Source organism: Amblyomma maculatum, chromosome 6 (genome assembly GCF_055883805.1).
Source record: "Amblyomma maculatum isolate TAMU_Amacu chromosome 6, ASM5588380v1, whole genome shotgun sequence".
Lineage (NCBI taxonomy): Eukaryota > Metazoa > Arthropoda > Arachnida > Ixodida > Ixodidae > Amblyomma > Amblyomma maculatum.
The window spans coordinates 145009696-145032031 of NC_139349.1; the positions used below are offsets into that span (position 1 = coordinate 145009696).

Consider the following 22336-nt stretch of genomic DNA (forward strand, 5'->3'; position numbering starts at 1 on the left):
TTTTCGCATATCTTTCGGTAACACCACTTGTTGGACCAGCCTTCCCGAGCGAAATATGTATTCCCTGTGCAGAAGACCGTTTACCAATTGATATTCGAATGATGTGCTACCTTTTTTTTTTCACCCTAACTCTTTAAAAGCAGGCTTTCAAGCTCGGGTCTTCTCTTTGCCTAATTACAATTTTGCCCGGTGTTACGCTCAGACACATTGTAACGGGAGTACAGAACGGACGCTGCGTTGCTCAGGCTATCACTTGAGCGCCTGTCTCCACTGCCGACGAGAAGCTGACTGCCCCATCAACCCCCTAAGGTGTTGTGGGCCTTTCCTCTTTTGGGTGTTCCTCGACATCGAGCATCCTACACTCGGTTGGGGTCCTCGACACTTCTTGGCACCCGTAATGCTTCCCAAGATGAGATCGTAGATTGGCTGTTCTGCGCATTTTACCACTACCTGTACAGTATAATATGGCGTGGACGCTAGAATCCTGGCATCAGGAAGGTACCTGACTGCTGTCTACAAGAGTGACAGCCGGTGCTTCCCATTTAAGATCTTCGTCCTTCACCAGGCTTCTCCGAACCAAAACTGTATTGACTCCGCTGTCTCTAAGCACCAATATAGGATGGTCCCCTATTTTCCCAACCACCACCAGCATTGTTGTCTTCGACTTGGGAGTTCCACTCACCGCCTCATTTTCCAGCGGCGTTTGCTCTCCTTTTAGCTGTGGAACTTCAAGTGGTGTGATAAGCTCTACACGAGAGTCGACAACGCATGCAGCTGAGTCCTGCATTCTATATCGGCATTCATCCACAGTATGTTCTCTCCTCTTACAACCCTGACACACAACCTGTGTCTTTTGGGCAATGCTACTTGTCCGACAGTCAACTGCACCGTTTCCCACCTAGCAGCAAAGAAAACATCTTACTGGCGCCTTAGATGCACCGCCATAGGCTCTTGTTGCTGCATCTGTCTCTAGGACCCTTTGGGTTTCCTCCTTTGCCTTACTCGTATTTCTCAGCACTTGAGCCTCAAGGAATTGGTGCAGTGTCGGCAAACCCTTCCAATGAACAACTTTCTTTCAGGAATCGTGCTTGCTTTGGACTGCAACATGCTAAAAACTCCTCTATCACCATTTTGTCACGTACCCCTTCAAAACTCTTTTGGTGTTTGACATATTAAGCCACATGTCGAAATAGTTGATCAACCTGCAGGAAAACTGCTGAGCAGTTTCAGATTCCTCAGGTTTTGCGGTGCAAAATCTCTTTCGTTAAAACCCTCTGTCGTAAGCCTGAATCTCTAGAGCAGTGCCTTTTTGACTTTCTCATAGTCCATGGAATCAGCAGCAGGCATCTTCCCAAACACATTCAGCACCTCTCTAACTAAACACATGCTCAACACCGTGGCCCATTCACTGCACTCTAAGCCTTACTCCAAAGCTATCCGCTTGAATCGTTGCAGATGAGTCCAAATCCTCTTTTGCCATCAAAAAGAGCCATAAGCTTTCTTGGACAAACTCTGGCCGGTCTAAAAGATTCTGAACTCGCTAAGGAACGCTGATCATCATCCGTGATCTCCTCATGTCCTCCCGCGGCATGCGCCCGTTACCACAAAATAAACTCCTTCTCTCGTTCTATCCTTTTCTCCCGTTCTGCCTCGCGAGCTCTTTTAGCTTCCTGCTCTTCTTCCTTGTGAGTGTCTGCGCGTGCTTGTACCCTTTCCTCTCTCTGCCTGTTTGCCTCCTTGTCATAGAGACGCATCGCCTCTTTCTTGCTTAGAGCTAGCATGAGAGTCAGTTCTAACCTTTTTGCCAAATCCATACTTTTTGCCGTCGAGAGATCGGAAAGATCCGAGACAGAACAAAAAGAAACAAGGAAATAAACTCCTGACACAGGTTCACCACTTAACTTTGTCACGGACCCCCGGAGAATGCTCGGGCCGAAAGAATGGACTAAGCGACAGGTGTACCCACACAGACACATTTAACACACGCTACGCGACACAAACACTAGCACACAAAACTAACACAAAACACAGACTACCAATACACCCGATCCGACAACACCCAGTCTACTAGCGTTGGGCATTCATGCTCACAGTTCGGCGCTCATGAAACGCTGCATGGATCCAGTCAGTGGCATCCAGGTAGTAGGCGTCGAGGTGTCGTTCGAAGTGCTCAGGCTGGCGTCGTACGAGCTCCCAGTCCAAGTGCCTGTGAAGGCGATGCTGGCGATGTTGGCGTTGTGGGCACCATCTGTCAGGTGGTTGCGTCAGCCGTTGACTCCCCAGAACGGGCTCAAGAACGGCAGGAAGTCTACGGCGCAACGCCGTAGAACTCAAGATCACTGGAGCAGTAGCCGCGTGTCGCTATCTTCCAGCCGAGGTGTCCCTGACCCGCTAGAACCTCCGCTTCTCTGTGGTTCAGGCACTAGACTGCTGCACTATGGTCTAATGCCTAAACAAGAACTGAGGCAGGGGCACATTCTAAAAACGCAACTTACATTTCTCTATTGCCTCTGCACAAATTGTGTTCTCAAACTCAACCCTTTTGATATAGCACCAATTCATAACCCACATCATAAAGGCGACATTAGGGAGACCAGTCACAAACATTTAAATCTGAACTTTAAAAAAATATTTGTTGCAAGATGTAATGCACCATCAGGACCGTGCTCTAACATGCCATGTACAGGGCATGCTATAGGTCATAGCTTTTTGCTCCGCAAAGACAATTACAAGTCCTCCTTTGCCACAGTAATCGCAAGACACAAGCCCATCAGGCAATGCAGCCAAGAATGGATATTCTGAGTAACTCTGCAAGTTAGAGGTAATGCAATCAAAGTTCATGTGCATCCCCGACATAAGAAATGTAATCCTTCTGAGCAATATGCTCTTTGGATTGGCCCATTCTCTTGCTCAAGTGGAAAAATTGTTTATTTTTCGAACAAATGCTTTTAACAAGGGTGGTTGACAGTGAAGTGCAGCAAGCAGAATGCCCATTCGATGCAGTCCCCCTGCTCTGAATGCAAACCAAGTCACTTTTTCTTGTTTCTTTGTTGTCGCTTCCACTGCACGGCAGACCTGCACAATGGTTATACCATACGGTCATGTAAACTCAAGTTTTTACTGCAGCACATGAACTTAAATTCTCAGTTGCATCTGGTACAGCAGAATTGTGTAGCAAGTTGCTGCACGGCACAAAGCTCACTCAAACTTTCATCTTTATGGCCTCCTCATAGTGTAGGCGTCAGCAGTACTTTGAATGTCCATACTCTACCTTCACAAACCTAATCGATCTGTTCTAAGAATTTGCTGTTTTTAACTTTGTTTTACCATAACTTTACCACACATCATACTGAAAAAAAAAAAAAAAAAAAAAAAAAAAACGTGCTTGACATACAGTTTGTCTAGCAGCATTAGGGTGATTCCATGCAAGATCGAACAAAGGATGGTCGGTGGACCTTTTAGATCCATTTCAAAATTTTATATATTGTTGCCTGATGACTGGAAAGAAGAGATCTGCAATTGGTTTTGCTGCGGAAAACTTTTTCGACAAATAGGGAATTATTAATGATGTAGAGGTGGAGTGCCGTGCTTGCCTCCTCTGCTGTTTTGGCCAACTTTGTTATGAATTACACAAAATATATTAAGTTAGGTAGCTGAAAATTCTCTGACTAAACATACGCATATTTTTGTTTGTATTCACTTGCTTTTGCCTTTTCTAGGTAGAGCGGATGCTTTTATAAAATGTCTCAAACTCGGCCTAGGAGACGAAATTTCACCTATTTTGCGCACCTTTATATATATCGAGGTTTGTGGCAGAGCGGCAATAATTCTGTACTACGTTCGCAGCATACTTACCTATCAAACTACCGAAACTTATATTTATGTAACGTTTCAATATAAAGATATGATTGCACTAATTTCAAGAATACTGCGAAGAATGAAAATTTCTGGAGACAAAAAAAAATGTCTAATATTTCTTAAACTTCGCCCACCTGTTCTCCTCTACTTCAGCTTTCAAATCATTAAAAACATATTGCATAATATTGTTACAAGCGAGGTTTCAGTCAACGCAAGACGAGCGTCGAAGACCCAGCTGTGTCCACTTGTGAGTCCCAGCACGAGCCGCTTCTTTGTCGACCACATCTTCTCATGTCTCTATTTCTGGGCGTCACACTTCCCCCGATGCAGCTGAAGCCCGCTGGGCGACTTAAACATTGTCGCGTGATCGATACTGCTTTAAACGAACGACGTGCGCGACTTCACTTTTTGCAGAGCGACGGCCGCTTTGGTGAGGCGAGCGATGCAATAATTCAGCTTGCTAAGTTGGGCAAAAACAACAAATGGTCCATTGTAGTCGCACAATATTTTTGCACTAGTAACTACGACCACTTCAATAAGGCACTTGCGGAAGGCTCAACGCGTCAGGCAGGTCTGAAGATTCTATGACATTTGTGAAACACTTATTTTTCAATTTTGACACAATACTACATCTAGTCATTTATGTCTCGACGTTGCAAATTAGCTGTCACACACCATAGTGAATGATTCGCAATCAGTTTTGGAAACGTGGAGTTCCTAACATGTTGTGGTGTCGAGCAGCACGCAGACATTTTTTGCGTCTCAGCTTCACGAAAATGCGGATTATAAAAAAAGATGATAAAGTCAATGAGAACGCAACATATTTCAAATAATTTGTAGCGAAATAAAAGAAATTGTGAAGGTCATGGAGAACTGCCTCATTAAAACACAATCTTCGTGGGCTGCAATCGTTTATTCGACAACTTCTATTGCCTTCATTTCTGTACACACAGTTTCTTCTACGCAGTCCCAGCTCCGCGTGCCACATACAATACAGAAGACTCTTCTTTTGACTTGACGGCTGCCATACATGCCGTGACTGAATGACATGGAAAGGGCGCACTGTCATCCACTCTTCCTTTTTCAACTCACGGAAGGCAACAACTTGTTTTTCATCAAGATGCAGCAGATGCACATCTTTCAGTTTTTCTGATAAAATAGTCACAAAGTTGCTGGCTGCTTGTATTGTACTTTCAGGGTTTGTTCTCAAGTTGTTCAGTACTGCCTGATGCTTTATGAGTCTCCAACTTCGTTGCACGCATTTTGCCATGTCCAGTTGCTGAGAATATCCATTAGGTATTGGGACAGTCGCTTTTTCCCAAAATGGAAAAGCTGGTATCTATTTTTGAAGTGACTGGCAGCTCCATCACTCACACATGTCACCTTGGAGTACACTGGCAAGTTATCGTCTACACATCCTCTCACTTTCTTTAGAGCAAAGCAGGCGTAAGCGGAGTCGTGGCTCAAGTCATCACTAACAGTAGTGAAACTGTTGATTTTCTTGTTGTGACCACGCATGTAAAAGCGCACACCTGCTGCTGTTGCCAAGTGGTATGCTTAAATATTGTCAGGAAGAGCGACAATCCAGTTCTTGGCAAAATCAAAGGAATAAAATGCTCCCACGATGCGTGCATTGCGTTTCCTCGTAAGCAGCTTTATCTTGTGTTCTCCAAATGTGGTTGTGCACGATCTATTTTGTTATCAACACCCAAAAATGATTTTTAAAAAATTGTCGGCACACAAAACTTTTTTCACAAAGTTGCCCGACTCCCACATGGCTAGCAATATTTCTTCGTCTTCTGGGGTTATTAAGTTCCTCCACTGTCAGAGACCCGCCTTTTAAACGCTGATTGCATTTGCCAAAAGGCACTGTGCTGAAGACTGAATGCAAATGAATGTTGATTGAAGATCATCAGCATCGATTCTGTTACCTGCAGTGTTCTCAAGAGAGACAAGGCAAAGTTTATATTATGTTAAAACAGCACTAGAAACACGCACAGATAGAAAGACATACACACATTGCACTGAACTGAACAGTTGAGCGCAATGTGTGTTTGTCTTTCTATCTGTGCATGTTTCTAGCGCTGTTTTAACACAATGTCCAACCAACCCGCCCAACAAGCCACTTTGCAAAGTCTATAGTCACGCATAATTTTGACAGGCCAATACCAGAATCAAGATGGTCATTTTTTTTATAAGCGGAATGCTTCTCTAATGGATCTTTTCATGAAACGCTTTGTTACAAATGTTTTTTCTCCATCGATCGTAACTGACAGGACATCCTTTCTGTAAGGACTTTGCCTGGAACATTCCAACTCGTGCTTCGTGTAGTACTCATGCGCTGCAGATATGCACTCAGAGCTCACTTTGTTGTGTTGTGTTGTGTTTTTTGGCGCATAAGCAACTAAGGCTATCATGCGCCACGAGCAAGGTGAAAGTTTTGTTTTGCAAGAAATGGGAAAATGAGTGTGTTGAAAACTAATTTGTTTAAAAAATCTCCTGATAAAAACTTGGGTTGTTTTAGATCCAATGGCGCTTAAGCTGCCAACACCATGATGTGAGCACAAGGTTTCAGATTCTCTTAGTGACGTATGTTTCATTTTTTCCTACAGTTTGTGTAAAACATTTGCTTCCCTTATGAAACTAAAAACACAAGATAAATCAACAAGTCCATCATCATCTAAAATCAGTTTAGGGTGAAAAGGAATGTATTCTTTGTAAAATTTTGCAAAAAATTTTTTTCTTATCCTTTCAAGACTTGCGCATGTGAATAAAATGTGGTTAATAGTTAGTTCCTCTCCGCATTTTTCGCATCGTGGTTTCTCTTCTTTTTTCAACAAAAAATTGTGTGTCAGGTGCGTGTGTCCAATGCGGAGACGGCATAGGATCACTTCTATAAAACGCTCCTTATGCCGGCACGACATCCATTCTCCCAAAATGGGCTTTACCAAGTGTAGTTTATTTCCCACTTCACTGTCCCAGGCAGACTGCCATTTTTCTTTTAATTTGAGATGTACAAGTTTCGTACAGTCTTTGTAAGGTATGCTTATGCTCTTTATTTGCTTGTCGCGGGCTTCAGCAGCACATGTGTCTGCTCTGTCATTGCCTTTAATGCCCACGTGACTCGGGACCCAGCAGAATTTTACGTTGTATCCTCGAGCTATGGCTGTTGTTATATTGTGTATTATGTTTCCAAGTAAAGGAGCAGCTGCATTTCTGGAATTTAGAGCTGTGAGAACACTTAGAGAGTCTGTAAATATAATGCTGTTTATGACATTCTCTTTTAATATTTTCTCTACGGCAAGAGAAATGGCATAGGATTCAGCAGTGAAAATAGACGCACAGTGTGGAAGTCTTATGATTTCCACAGAATCTCCTTGCACAACTGCACTTCCAGTGTACACAGCAGTTTTAGATCCATCGGTATAAATGTCTGTGAAGTTTTTGTACTTTTCCTGCAAATTTAGGAATTCCTGAATAATGTGCTCTTGTGGGGTTTTGGTTTTTGGAAACTGTGTGAGAGTGAGGTCACAGATTTCAGGAAGACTGTACCATGGAGGTAGAGGGCTGTTGTTTTGTGCGACATCAGGCAAGGTGTCCAGGATCTGCAGCTCACTGCACATGCCTTCGAATCGCATGATCAGTGGCCTTGTTGCTTTGGGTTTATTTGTGAAAATTAATTTGTGAATTTAATTTGGCTCACTTTGTGACTGGTGAAAATATCTGGTCGCTACCATAAGCTGAGATCTTTCAATTTCCTTGACTTGTTGATCTCATAAATCGATGCTTCAGGAATAAGCTTCTTGATCTCACTTTTTGTTAGTGTTGATTGCAGGAAAGTGAAGAGGTGTTGTTGATGCTGCATAGGCTTGCCAAAAGCTTACGGTCCACAGCGCGCACAAGGAGCCCTTTCAGTCGGCAGAAGTACCCGGTGCATCACCTTCATTGTACTCCCGGTGTTCCTTGCGGCGAATGTCATCGGCTACTGCCTTCTGCACTTCCCAGTTTTCTCTTGATGTAAGCAAGCCTATCCTGTCTTTTCACTGGGCCAGGAGGTTCCAAAGGGGACACACCACTAGTCACAATGCTCTAGCTGATGACATTGATTTCTTCTTCAGGGGGTGGTCGTAGTGAAACCTTTATTTCTTCAGGGAGCACAAAAATGTCATCAGTCAACTGCGTGTTCCATGAAGATATTTCACTGCAAAGGTAGTAAAAGCATAGGTAGCACAAGAAGTCCGTCGCATTCATAGTCACTGATCTTCCAGATGTTAGAATTTGCTTCGAAACATTGATGTTTAGGTAGGTAACACTGCGCAAATTTCGCTTCTTTGCACTGAGCTTCTTGTGCTTTGAAAGGTAGTCAGCACAATACACTCGCTCAGAGCTGTACTTTGTTACCATGAGACGCACAGGAATAGTAGAGAAAGAGCGAAGCGCGAACACTATCGGTGTCGAATGAACAGTGAACAGCAGATTGAACATGCGGCAAAGGCCCATTTCAGTCTGGCTGCTATCATCCTAGATAGCTGCGTGCATCCGGTTACTCATAGTTTTGCTTTTCTTTTTAATGCGAAAGCGTTACTTCACTGTTCACAGGTTTCTGTCTGCAGACTGCGTCAGCAAAATCGTGTCCGTCGCAGTTGTAATTGAGAAGTGATAGAGGTTAATGAGTGGTGTCAATCGATAGAGGGTGACGTAATGTTGTATCAGAAGAAATAATTAGGCCAATAAGATGATTAGGCAATTATTTAGAGGCAAAAATGTCAAAGTAAAGGCAAAAATGGTCTCATTGGCTAATGGCTTGGCACCGCATTTGAGTGTATCAAATACTAAAATAGTTAATAAATCAGTCAGTTAAGGTGACGTCAAGGATATGATGTTACGCAGCCTGAAGTAGAGCTACAAAAGGACACAGGAAAGGATTGGCGCACAATTTGAAAGTACCAATGACTAAAGTAGTTAATTAAGGCAGACAATTAGGGTAACGTCAAGGATGTGACGTTACGCAACCGGTAATAGAGCCGTAAAAGGGCATAGGGAGGGATTGGCGCACACTTTGAGAGTACCAAAGATTGAAATGCGTAAACAAGAAGTGAATTAATGTGACGTCAGGGCTTGACATCACGCAACCAGAAGTAGAGCCGAAAAATGGTATAGGAAGGGATTGGCGTGCAATTTGAAAGTACCAAAGACTAAAATGGTTAAACAAGAAGTGAATTAAGCACCTAGAAGCAACCGAAAGCAACCAACAGCAGTATCTGTGCTTTCGCATTACTCCAATGCAGATTCTGCAGTGCTCTTTAATTTTTCTTTTTTTTTTGGGGGGGGGGGTTCGAAACATCCCTTTGCCACTGTAGAGCCACGATCATGCTTGCCAGGGATCGTATCTAGCGCAGCACAGTTTCTCATGCCACAGCAGCATACGCCGATGCGGATGAAGCGGGCACTCAAAGCTCCCCGATATAGTGCTATGATCTTGCTTCCTTCACTGCCGTGTTATCGGCGTCTGCGTGCAGTGCAAACGAAGGCTGAATAGAATAGCTCCAGCGCAAATGCGTTAAACAGCTACCTTAGATTTCAAACTCTATCGGTCCGAGAACACGAAAACGAGCTCTCACTGCACCACCTCTTAAAACGAGCGTCAGGGGTGTACATGCGCCTGATTATATACCCCCCGCACAGAGTTATTGCCGCACGGCCATAAACTTTATTTATATAAAGGCCTGCAATGTAGGTAAAATGTCGTCTCCTAGGTCGATTATGAGAAATATTATAAAAGCATCTATACTACCCAGAAAAGGCAAAAAGCAACTGAATACAGATAAAAATATGAGTATGTCTAGTCAGAGAATTTTCAGCTACCTAACTTTGTTATGTTTCAGGTCATTCATAACCAGACTTGGCCAAAACAACAGAGAAGACAAATGCGGCACCTCCACCTCTTCATTATTAATAATTCCCTGTTCGTGAAAAGAATTCTTCACAGCAATACCAATTGGAGATCTCTTGTTTCCAGTCATCAGGTAGAAATATAAAACATTTTGAAATAAACCGAAAAGGTCGACACACTATCTTTTGTTCGATCTTATTGGAATCACCCAATACTTTTAACGCGATAGCGTTAAGGGCTCCGTGTCGCTGAAAAGTCGGTGTCGTCGGCGGTGGCCGCCGTCCTGCATCGTCCGCCGTTGGCCGTGAGCGAAAATTCCCAGAAGCATTAATAAATAAAAACAAGTGGGAAAAATTGCCGACCTGAGGAATCGAACGTGGGCCTTCGGGTAACCACTCCGCCACGCCAGCTAGATGGTTTGAAATGGACAAAGGCGCGTCTATTGATTGCGGTGTTGTCTCAGAAATGTCCCTTAGAGAAGTGTATTGTGGCGTATAATAATAATTATGAGCATGAAAATTACAGAATTACACAACACGCAGTTAAGCGAGTGGCAAATTATTTTCCCGCTGTACTTCCCCTTCGCTTGGCGTGCACGTAGAGCCATCATGCGTGTGGCACACGGAATAAAATAGACAGGGCATGGCCTCCGAGATCTTCATCGTGCCGGCTCGGATCGGCAACGATGTTGCCGACGAACTACGACTGCAACTTGAGGTTCACGCGCTTCGGCAAGGTGGCTGGCAGCGCTTCTACGTCCCGGAAGGATTAATATATAATGTGTGGTGAGTGAGCGAGATTATGAATGCGCGTGACCTCTAAACAAACAGAGGAGCAAGAAAATCTGCAGTACGCAGAACACAATACAAAATTGTATAATGTCAGAATCACGTTTCGGAACAAGTAATTACCAAACAGTCATGCTTTCGACAAGTTAACGAGTGTTGTATCATGTGAACTACGTCTTTGTGTCACTCAAAAGCGTGACAAGCAAATGAGTAGACGGTGCAAACGGGGCGCGCTGCTATTGTGTTCCATTCTTAAAGGCGAAGCTTAAACGTCCTCCACATTTTTTCATGACGCATTTGTACGTCTTTATTACTCAACGAATTTATAATTGAATATGCGTGCTAGCAAAATCAAACATGCTCAGCTTTTAACTTCCTCCACACCTCTGTCCCCTCCTCTCTTTAATGGTTCATCTTAACTATTAAAATACTGATAGCTTCCTTATATGAACTGCAGGAAGCACGTATGCAGCCAGCTTTTATTTAGTGTGTGTGTTCTGCTTTGCTAAAAAATCTAGATACAGTGTAAACAAACAGCAGGTGCACAATACACAAGAAGGGTGAGAAAGGCACTGCCGAACTTACGCCATGGTAGCATTGCGGCCTTCTTCAATTACCTCCTCCTTTCCTAGCAGACTGTCTCTTTTCAAGCCCCTTAGAAGAGCTGGCGGGCACTTTTGTAACAGCAGCAAGGAACCGGTCAGCATAACCAGGAGTCACTGAAAGGATGGCTGCTCTTGGCTCCGCTTTACTGACAGCTTCAAGAAATGTAGCCCACTCCTTCTCCGTAGGCTCCTTGACGGCCTTGCGCCTTTCACTGCGTGGGCTTCGAGTGGCACGGCGTTTGTTCTTCAACTTACCAGATGTAAAGTCAATTTCTGAGATTGGTACATAGAGCATGTTCTCAATGTGTGGTGGAAGCCAGGTGTCGTCACCATTACGACAGGCTTCGCGTTTGTAGAACGCAGCAGTGGCTTGTAGATAAAACAGCACCGCTGCAATGTGTGAGCAAGCCTCTCCAAGGCCTGCTATGCATGCGCAGTGTGCCAACTTCACAAGGCCATCGTGCCGGATAACGAGCCACGATTCCAATGGCTGTGCAGACAGCATCTGGCCGTGATCGACCTGGACAAGAAGCATACGTATTTAAATGCTGAATGAAGTCCACCTCATAACTTATGCTAAGGCATCGCTTCATCTCTAAATACAGGTACGGCACAGCAGTAACAGGGTTAGCGCAAAACACTCGGGATCTTGAAATTCAAGCATTGCAAGATTTCAAGGATACGAAAGGCATTATAATTAAGGAAGGAAAGAAGTAACTTTTTGGATCATACAAACTGACAACCCTTTGACTCTCGCTTAGCTCCAGTTTCCCTCTTCGTGTCTACCACTTCTGCTTTTATTTCTCTGGCCTTTCAGCAAAAACTGTTAGCCTTGACAAACAGTTACAGTACTTTCGCAAATTTAAGCGCCCCCACTTTTGCAAGAAAGAGAGCATATCCAAAGCTACTAAATGCACTTGCTCACTCTGTCGTCGAGCTGGAGCTATCAGAGTAATGAGGTGGTACGGCATCAGCAGCGTTCTCTCTAGCTTCATGTGTTGCTGTGTCCCAACACTACGTGACAGACGGCAATAGACACCGAAGAGTCAACTTGTTAACTACATTAATGTGTTGTTACTTGGGCCTGGTATCGACAGTGCTTGGCAGCTTTCACAGGGATTGCAGGCACGCATTGCTTGGTTTGCAGGCATGCATTGCTTGGTTTGCTGTCAGTTGTTTGAGAACTATAATGGAAGTCCGACCGAGTTTGTGGAGGGCTGCCTAAAGCTTCAAGTTTAAGGTTTTGCCGAAGATGTTTACAAAGTTTGTTTGCCAAATAAATTGTATAGTTTCTTGCACCAGTGTCGTCGAGACATCTCTGCGTGAAGCAAGGAGGGGGGGGGGGCACAGTGCATCCTTGAACAGAATAACAGTAACTATCACACAAATATCAGCATTATTTTGCAAATGTTCATTTTCATGCAGGTTCTCAAGCTCCAGCTTCACTGACTTCCTTTCAGACGTACTTGCTGACTTTTAGCTTCTAATGCATTGTCACTATCTTGCACAAGCTATTCTTTTCCAGCACACTTTAAATTTTGAAAAGCACAGGTGCTTTTTGATGCCACTGACAAGAGATGCCTAGTTCTTTAGGTTACTTTCTAGTGCAGATTCAACTACAGTCACCATGAAAATCTCCTTTGCAGCAACATGCACTTTGATTTATGTAGATCACTCAATCCTACTGTCATCAATTGCCATAACACACACATTCAAGCAAGTCAGACGGGATGCACTTGCACTTTCTACCTAGCATGACGTTCTAATTCGCATTGCAGGCCCCAAAAGCAAAAAAAGACAACATGATGTTGTGACGTTGGCTGTGCATGATGGCTTTAAACCCGACATCAGTGGCGCTCAAATGAGGAGGCCACTCCTCAGAGAGAAAAGTGGAAAACGGGGAGAAGACCAGAAAAATCAGCCTTCCAAAAGATTGTCAAAGGAACAATGGGCTCTTGAGGGTTCCACCTCGAGATAGATTTACTTACATTTGCTTGCAAAAGAGGTGTAAAGCTTAGGGATACAAGGTAACCCAAGCCGAAAAAAAGTTCAGCAGAGACCCTTAAAAATACTTATTTATGAGAATGTGAAAATATATGGTACTTCAACAAACAGAGTCATGCTATGTTGCCCCATAATGTTGCACCCAAATATTGCAATGAGGACAATATGTGGGGTAAGAAGGAAAACTTCTCCACCCCTCCAATAGGTGGTATGCACTGACGCTGAGCAAGAAACTGGATCTCAAATAAGCACCACTTAGGATGGGCACCTGCCCTGCTTGAGCCGAGGTCGAGAAACAGGTCCGACGACGCCGTGGACTGACTCGAAACGCAGATGATGGTCAAGGGCAGCAGCGCTTCTGTGAAATCGGAGTAGCAATTTGGAAGCGTTATTGTTGCCACACTTGAGAAATGTTTTTTTTATACAAAGTTGTTATCCACTGTCATAATTAATGGAGATCATTAAGGCACCAAACTGAGCTAAGTGCATGGTGATGGTTACTTTTTGGACTGTGCGCTGTGCGTGTTAACAGAAGTCGACATGCGAGTGTGCAGCCGATACTCGGTAGTTCGCGCTTCATCCCTGTCGTCTCTGTCTTTCACGTGTAAATCAGTAAACATAGTACTCGTACAGTCCAGTGATCGAGCTAAACTGGCTGGTTGCTGAGCTTGTATTATCGTCCTGAAGCAAGCATAGATTCCTAGCATGTGTACAAGAAAAAAAAGCAATCGTCAGGGTGGCCAGGACACCCCCTGGAAACAGCGCATATGCCCCAAGGACGGATCATTTCAAGGTCCGAAAAAGGACGAGGTCACATATTTCAAACGTACAGCTTTTGGGAAAACATAATTGGTGCCATCCTGTGCTTATCCGGGATGCACCTCATCCAAAGCCTTCGCAGGTAACCCCCAGGGTAAACTCTGAAGCATTATGTCTCTGTCACATATGCAGAACAGATCGAAATCAAGGGTCGCAGATACATCATCTAGAATAATGCCAGATCCCCGTACACCCGTCGCAGAACGACATGATGCTTTCCGGATTCACGGAACTGATGTTGTCACCCTTGTCCGAGCTTTCTTTCCGGAATAGAGGGAAACCTAATCTTACGAACAACGTTTGTCGCTGCGCCCTTCTCACGCACCTCGACTTGAGCAGCGCTAACCAATGCATGTGTCCACCATGAGTGGCATTTGTTAAGACGCATTTTCGCGCAGCTATCGAGTGCGACAATTAAAGGCCCGATTTCCGATGCATGCAGAGCTTAAGTGACAACATGAATGTAGCACGCGAGCCACCGTAACGCGACGAAAGCACGCTTTTGGAGCAGTACTGGCAGGAGTTCGTTTGCTACGTGCACCGCAAAAATGGCCGCCGCCGGCATAGTTGGGCACCATGTGGGCGCAGTGCATACCACGTATAGTTACATCACTACCTTCTCTCACTTTGGGAGAACGAAAGATAAAGTCCATGTCACATTGCGTTAGGAAATGTACCTTGTAATCTCACGTGAAAATTAATGACTGCATTTGTGTCCTGTGTCGTAATTAACCCTAATGACAATGTATTACTATTGCACAAATCCCATTATTTGCACTTTGTTTTGTATTTAGTGCAGTTAAAATGAACTTTTGAGCATATTCCAGTAAATGCATTATGGCCGTGGCTAGGGATAGCCAACACGGAGGAGGGCGGGCCCACATGCACATCAGTCCTGGGCATCCAATAGTCATAATCCGACCCTTGTTAAGCCCATCTTGTCTTCCATCTGTCTGTCTGTCTGAGAGGCGTTTCTAGTCACCATGTAAATCAACTCAATTCTAATTTCTCAGGAAATTTAGAGCGTTGAGTCGAAAATGCTTTATTAGCTAGATAGGAACGCTAATGACCACTTACAGGGGTAATTTGGAGTAGAAGGCAGTCTTCAGCGTTTGTAGGGTCGTGACTTATCTCATATTGTGAGCCAATATTTTTGAGATTAAAATTTTTTTTTTTGGCACCCACGGGTATTCAAGAATTTCAAGGTCCTGATGGATGGATAAAACTTTATTTAAGCAAAGGGGTTTGGGACTCGCAGATCCCTGGGCCCCCGCACGGCCCCACTGCACTCAAGCGTTCATGCCCCGAAGGTCCATTATGCTGGTAGCCCGGCTTGTGACAGTTTCCTGTTCAGCCGGGTCCGTAGAGCGCAGCAGGGCCTCCCAGTCCTCCTAGGTGATAAGGTGCTCCAGGCCCCGCTGGGGAGGGTCCGCCGGGCAGAGTGTTAAGGTGTGAAGGACGTTAGCGTGTGATTCGCGACAGAGGGTGCATGCGGGTGTAGGATAGAGGGGATGATAGTAAGAAAGGGATTGAGGGGATGGGAAGGTGTGCGTTTGGAGACGTCTCCAAAGCGTGGCACGTCTATTGCCTAGGAATGAGTGAGGCAGAGGGTATAGCTGCCGAGTAGCTCTGTAGGCCTCGGTCAGCTCGCTGAAAGTGTGCATGCGCTCCCTCGTGAATCCCAGGTCGGAGGCTTCCTGTGCCTGGTGTATGGTACCTCAGGCTTTTTTTAAAAAGTCGGCAGCCTCGTTGCCGGGGTTCCTGGAGTGCACCGGCACCCACATCAGCTCCACTTGGAGGGATGAGTTTTGCGCAGCAGACGAGCTTAGAATGTGAAAGGCTGGACTATGGACTCTGCCTCGCGCAAAATTTTGAATGGCAGTTTTGGAGTCGCTGAGAATGTAATTTGCTTTCGTATATGCTATGGCGGCAGCTATTGCAGCTTTCTCGGCTTCTTCGGAGTCGAGGTTTGGTAGAAGTGGCAGCTTAAAAGGTGGGGAGAGATAGGAGTTTACTGCGGCAGCCACGCGCTTATGCCTGTGCATGCTGCATCCACCCATGCGGTTTCGGAGTCGGAGCCGTACTGTCGGTGGAGTGCCTTAGCACGGGCTATACGGCGCTGTTCGTGGAGATGGGGATGCATATTTCGGGGAAGGGGCTTAATAATAAGCTCCTTGTGGATATGCTTGGGGATAGGGAAGAGGTCTGGGTCATTGGCGGGTATTCTGACTCCAAAATGAGAGAGTATGTGGCGACCCGTTGATGTGCGTGTGAGTCGTATGTATTGGGCATGTTTGTGGGCTTCAATGAGCTCCTCAATGCTATTGTGTATGCCTAGGGCTGCAAAGCGTTTGTTAGGCGTGTTGCAGGGTAGTTTGAGTGCGGTCTTATAGGCTTTGCGAATGAGTATATTTAGAGCGTCGATGTCGTGTTTTGCAAGTGGGAGGTAGCGAGTTGTGTAGAGCACCCGACTAAGGACAAAGGCTTGAACGAGGCGCACAAGTCGCATTCTTTCATTGCCCTGTGCCTTACTGTTACTCTCATAATGAAGTGCGATATGGTACCAGCAATCTGCTGGAGTTGATGGTGTTTTTCTCATTGGATTGGATGTGGAGTCTTAGTATTCTGAGGTTGGGAACCTCAGGGACAAGCCGGTCTTCAATGGAGACTGAAATCGGGGCACACGGAGAGTTTCGTGGACGGATGATGAGGAGCTCTGACTTCTCCGCGGAGCATGATAGCCCTATGCTGCTTGCGTGAGTTTGGGAGGTGGTAGCTGCTGTTTGTAGGGCTTCCTCTCTTTCCCTGCCGTTGCCATGTGTGGTCCATATGGTTATGTTGTCAGCATATAGTGTGTAGCGTAGGTGTGGGATGGTGTTAAATTTGCTAGCAAGAGGTATGAGGGTGATATTGAAGAGAGGCTAGTACAGACCCCTTCAGGGTGCTTACACTTTTGAGGGTGAATTTCTCTGAGGTTAGGGGGCCAAAATGGATTTCAGCTGTTCGATCTGATAAGGCCTTAATGTCTGAGTACGTGCGTTCGCCAACATTGACGGAGAAGAGTGCACTAACAATCGCTAAGAGGTGGATGCGATCAAAGGCTTTGGAGAAATCCAAAGCGAGGACTGCTTTGGTGTGTCCTGGTTTGAGGGGGTTGTAAATGTCGTTTGTTAACTGCAGCATGGTGTCCTGAGCCGACAGGTGCGGACGAAAGCCGACCATGCTGTGTGGATACAATTCGTTGTCAGCCATATGGCGGGCAAGTCTGTTTTGAATAACATGCTCGAAGAGCTTTCCGAGGTATGATATCAGGGAAATTGGGCGAAGGTTCTGTAGCGTGAGTGGTTTGTTTGGCTTGGGAATGAAGATGATTTTGGCATGCCGCCATGATTGGGGCAGAGTGCCTTCATTCCAGCATTTGTTGAAGTAATCCGTAATCGGCACGATGGAATTATCGTCCAAGTTACGGAGAAGGGAGTTTGTGATTTGATCTGCGCCTGGAGCAGAATTTGTTCGTAGCACAAGAAGTGCCGCTCGGACTTCTGCCTCCGTGATTTCTTCGTCTAATGTTGGGTTCGGGCATCTATTGTAACATGGGAGAGCAGTAGAAGTGCCTGGAGACGTGTATGTGATTTTGAGGGTGTCGATTAGGGTGTCTGTGTCATCTATGTTTTTATGAATGAGGCGAGTGACATGGTGTTGCACGGCAGATTTTGTTCGTGTTGGATCTATGAGGTGGCGAAGGAGTTGCTAGGCTTTTTTAGAGGATAGTTTGCAGGACTTGCTGTCACAGATCTGGTTCCAATTGGAGCGGCAGAGGTCTTCCGAGTGCTGTTGGATTTGTGCTTGAAGTGTTGAGAGACGCTTCTTTAGCATTCTGTTCAGTTTTTGGCTTTTCCATCGCTCTAAGAGGCTATGGTGAGCTTCCCAGAGGTGAGCGAGGTGGCTGTCAAGGGTAGGAATCTCCCTTTTGTCTCAATGTATCGGATGTGGGTCTGGAGATCTTGTGTGAGCGAGTTCATCCAGGCCTCTATGTCAGTGATGGGCTCTGATTCACGTGATTTCCGGGTAGCCCTGAAATGGTCCCAGTTGATGAGTTTGTGTGTGGTGTAGGCTTTGCGCTTTTGTTATAAGGAGATGGAGGCGAGAATGATGCAGTGGTCGCTGCCTAATGTATGCTGGGTTCTGTCCCATGTCACCTTTATTAAACAGCGGCTGAAGACGAGGTCGGGGCTGGTGTCGACGCATACACTATTGCCAATTCGCGTGGGTGTGTTGAAGTTGTTGCGGACGGAAAAATTAAGGTTTTTAAGAAGGGTCCATAATCTGCGGCCTCTGCGTGTGGTTTTGATATAGCCCCAGTCTGTGTGGGGACTGTTAAATTCCCCCCCAATGAGTAGAGGGTGCCTACCCACCAATTTATATATACTCTTTAGGAGAGATTCTAGCGAGGCAATGGGTAATGAGTGTGAATGGTATATGTTGGTGACATAGATCGATGGAAGAGAATAGGTGGAGTGTATGATTTCTGTAACTACGCATGGGGCATCTGCCGCGACCTGGTGTGTAATATAGGCGAGACTACCGTGTATAAATGTGGCAGCGTGCAGTGCGTCTGTGGAGTCTGAATATATAGGAGTGTAGCCGGGGATGTGGGATTTCTTTCCGGCTTCTTGTAAGAGGAGAATTTGAGGGATGGGGAGGAAAGTAGGGAGAAGAAGCTGAAATGATGCTCGCTTGCCGCAAAAACCACGGCAGTTCCATGTCAAAATGTTCAGGGAATCAAGTCGGACCCGCCCCACCATGTTGAAGCGTTGGGGGTTTTAAAACAGGAACAGCAGAGGCGTCTTCTGGCCGAGCAGCCTCTCCTATCTGAGGTGGGGGTAGGGGAGCTGCATGAAGTGCGGTGGTCTGCATGACTACCGGTTTCTGAAACATAGCCTCCATATGGGCTTCCATGCGCCTTTCTAGGGCAGCGGCACATTTGGCAAACTTTGCTGAAAAAGTTTGATACTGGCTCTCAAATTGAGAGTTAAGGGTTTGAAGCTTTTTGTCGAATTGTTCGACTAGTTTCTGAATTTGTTTGTCGAGTTGTTCGGCCGGGACGGAACCGGTTTGTGTTTCTGGGTTGGGGGTAATGCGTTGCTTTATTGCTGGGGGGCTGGAGCTGGTTTCTTTAGGTTTATCTTCCACTGGGCTTTGATTCGTCTTCATTGCGGCATCTGGCGGGGGTGGGGGTGGCACTGGGGCAGGGGTTAGGTGTTGTGGAGTAGGAAGGGTGGGGCTGTTATGGAGTAGAGCGGTTAGTTGACTTACCTCCGCCCTCAGGGCCCGAAGCTCCTCCTGTCCAGATTCACGGGCCTCTGGATGGATTGTGGCTGGCGTTTCTTTGGTTCGGTCTGCCCACGTTAGTCCTTTCTGTACGTTAGGCTTTTTTTCACTGGATGGTGAACGGGAATTCGTCCCGGAGTGGCTGTTGTTCCGTGTTGACTGGCGGGAATGGTTTTCAGACCTGGGCTGGTGGCCTTGCGTTGACTGGATCGGGGGTCTTCGTGGTCGTACGTACCGGTGCTGGCATAAGATGTTGCCAGTGTGATGGTTTCCACCGCACACAATACACTTGGGCATGCAAGTAGGGGGGTCGGATAGTGTGTGTTGTTCGCCACAATTGTAGCATCGGTCCACTATTTGCTAGGGGACACCCGTCACGTCGGTGGCCGGCTTCTTGGCAGTTGTAACAGGCCTCTACTTTGGGTTTATGTTGATAGCACACATGTACGCCTCCCCAATAGCAGATGGAATCTGGAATTAGTCCTTTGGCGAAGGTGATTAGGACTGATCCCTTTCGTCCGAAGGGGCGTGCATCAACAATTGGTGAAGGGGATCAGTCCTTCTAGGAGTTCTGAGTGTGGCGTAGGCCATGTGTATGACACCTCTTACCACTTCATCAGGCGGTGCAAGGTGCGCTGTCACTGTGACTTCTTGGCCCCCTATGCTGATGGCCGAGAGCTAGGGTTGTTAATAGGGTGCAGCCGCACCTTGTCCTGATGGAAGGCTTCTTGGGGGGGTATCTTGGCAGCGTTGCAGGACGCTAGAAGTATAGATTTCAGGATAGCGGTGGTGATGTTCCATCCTCCTCGCGGGCGCACAACAATCTTTAAGTCGTCTTGCGGCAGTCGTGGCAGTGGAGTGCGTCGCCAGCGTGGTAGCGGCAGCGACACAGCTTTTTGTGTGGTAGGTGGTGTTCCGTTTCGCCCATCACCTTCGATAGATGCGTTGGTGCCTTTTTTCGGTGGTCGGTGGCGGTTCCGGAGAGCAATGACGGTTTCCCAGTCATCACTTTGGGTTTCAGCCGGAGTGATAGTTTCCCCAGGCACCTGGTACTGCATCGCAGCCCCGGTGTTCTCCTCGGTGTCGAGAGCCTTGGTTGCTAGGCCTGCCAGGCCCAGCTCCAAACGTAGCCAGCGGTGGCGAAGAGCCGGCAGCGCGAGGTGGCCCAGAAGCTTTTCCGGGAATCGAGCCGGGCGGCTTGGGACGGCGGATCGAGCTTCGCAACGACGAGCGCGGGAGGTGCTGAAAACGCGTCCGCTCTCGCTGCGGGTTCGGAGAGAACCTCTTCAAGGTCCTGAACGAATCGTGAACACACACCAGTCAACTACCCCCGGCCCCGTTTGGCATTGTTTTCGCTCCTCTTTCACTCTAGGCTGCTTCCTGCGCAGCCGTTACCGACCACAACAAAAACAGTACGCATTTTCACACTGCGAACATGAAAGAGCATTGAAGGACTCTAATGAAAGTATGGAACGGTTACTAACCTTTGCAACCACAATGACATGATCAGCAAGCTTCTTCAGTTTTGGCTCTTGCACAAATCCACTAGTGAGGTAAGTGTACGCTTCAAGTGACTTCACAGCTTTAAATTGATCATGCGTTAAGTAGCTTGTTGTGTGCACGAGGTAGTCCTTAATATCAGAACTTTCAACATTTGGCACAAGACTTTCGCAGAGTGAAATCAACGAGAGTTCAGCGTCCGTTAACAACAAAGGGTCGGTACCACCGCACTCGCCAACCTTACACTCGTAGCGCCGGCGGGCCTCTTCGTCAAGGGCCTGCGCATACTGACTTAGACGTAGCGATGACACGTCGCCCATACTGACCGGTGGCGTCTTCTGTATAAAGAAAACTTGTTGCGGGCACAGGGGCACAGCGGTTATCGCACGTGGTCAAGTGCGTTTGCAACTTCTGCAAGCGCGCCAAGTCAAACGAGCACTAGGTTGGATTGGATTGGATTGAATTGAATCGGAAGCCTCTTGACTCGACTGCATTATGGCTATCGGTACCGCTGGTCCGCTACATGAATTTATTTTACATAACGTGCATGATGCACCGTGTGAAGGATCTGGGAGAGCTCATAGGAGAGAAGGTACTGATTGGTGCAAACCATGGAGGAAGAAAGAAAAGTTTTTTTCTTCCTCCATGGTGCAAACCTTGTATTAACCCTACGGTGCTTTGTGATCAGCATGAATGCTAGTCACGATCGAAGGATCCTCGTAATTAAAATGCGGTTTTCTCAGTTATTCAGAGTAAGAAATGTATACTCATTTCTCCACTGAGATCATGAAACCACTTCTTTCGAAGATGCACGTGATGTCGGAAATTCATTAGCCAAAAACTGTACTTGCGGAGAACTTTCTCTGGCTACGCTGCGGGGAAGGCCATGAAATGGTCTATATACATCTCTGTAAGGAGATAACAGATAAAGTTACTTAGCTTAAGCTTCCTAAAGCTTATTTCATCGTGTCCGTCATCAATACGAGCATAATTAAGATAACTCGCCCGAATAATGGAGAAGTGTCCCCAAGCAATAGTGTCCCACGAATGCTGTGCGAAAGTAATTTCCAGCTGGAAACACGATCTCAGATCGTCAAGACCAATGGCAGAGAAAACACAGCTTTTTTTTTGGCCAATTCGTTTCAGTTGGAAAAATTCCAACTATGGCTACTGCTTCTCTTTTTTTTTTTTTTTTTTTTTTTACTGGTAGAGGGGTCGAAGGGCATAAAAGAAATCGTGATGGTAAAGATATGGTGCAGGGGCACTATTGCCGAGACAGGTCACCTACAGAGGACAATGATCGACAAAGGCCACTTCCTTCCCTTTCCTGCCTAGCATCTCTGCACAGTCGCACAAAGTTACATGTATAGTTGGCCTAAAAACACCATATTTTAAATGTAGGAATGTAAATTTTCTTGAACTAATGAACTAATGAGGAGTGCATTCCCAGTAAAAGCGGCAGCTCTACTACGATACACATTAAAGGGCTAGTGCCTATAAATAGCACTCAACAAAGCATTTATTGCACCTGGCCGCCA

At 46.1% G+C, this 22336-nt stretch overlaps 2 protein-coding genes and 1 pseudogene across 2 annotated transcripts; all 3 read right to left on the reverse strand.

The window, feature by feature from the left end:
- Nucleotides 1-241: 241 nt before the first annotated feature.
- Nucleotides 242-2287, reverse strand: LOC146186964 (uncharacterized; annotated as a pseudogene).
- A 330-nt stretch (nucleotides 2288-2617) lies between these two features.
- LOC146186965 (uncharacterized) lies at nucleotides 2618-21504 on the reverse strand. The gene is made up of 3 exons (XM_084607520.1): nucleotides 20783-21504; nucleotides 11125-11664; nucleotides 2618-3075 (listed from the first exon to the last, which is right to left on the reverse strand). Exons 1-2 carry the CDS (start codon nucleotides 21116-21118, stop codon nucleotides 11149-11151), a joined length of 852 nt encoding a protein of 283 aa, XP_084463646.1. The 5' UTR covers nucleotides 21119-21504; the 3' UTR covers nucleotides 2618-3075; nucleotides 11125-11148.
- LOC146186966 (uncharacterized) lies at nucleotides 15220-20804 on the reverse strand. The gene is made up of 2 exons (XM_084607521.1): nucleotides 19284-20804; nucleotides 15220-15385 (listed from the first exon to the last, which is right to left on the reverse strand). Exons 1-2 carry the CDS (start codon nucleotides 19593-19595, stop codon nucleotides 15359-15361), a joined length of 339 nt encoding a protein of 112 aa, XP_084463647.1. The 5' UTR covers nucleotides 19596-20804; the 3' UTR covers nucleotides 15220-15358.
- Nucleotides 21505-22336: the final 832 nt, after the last annotated feature.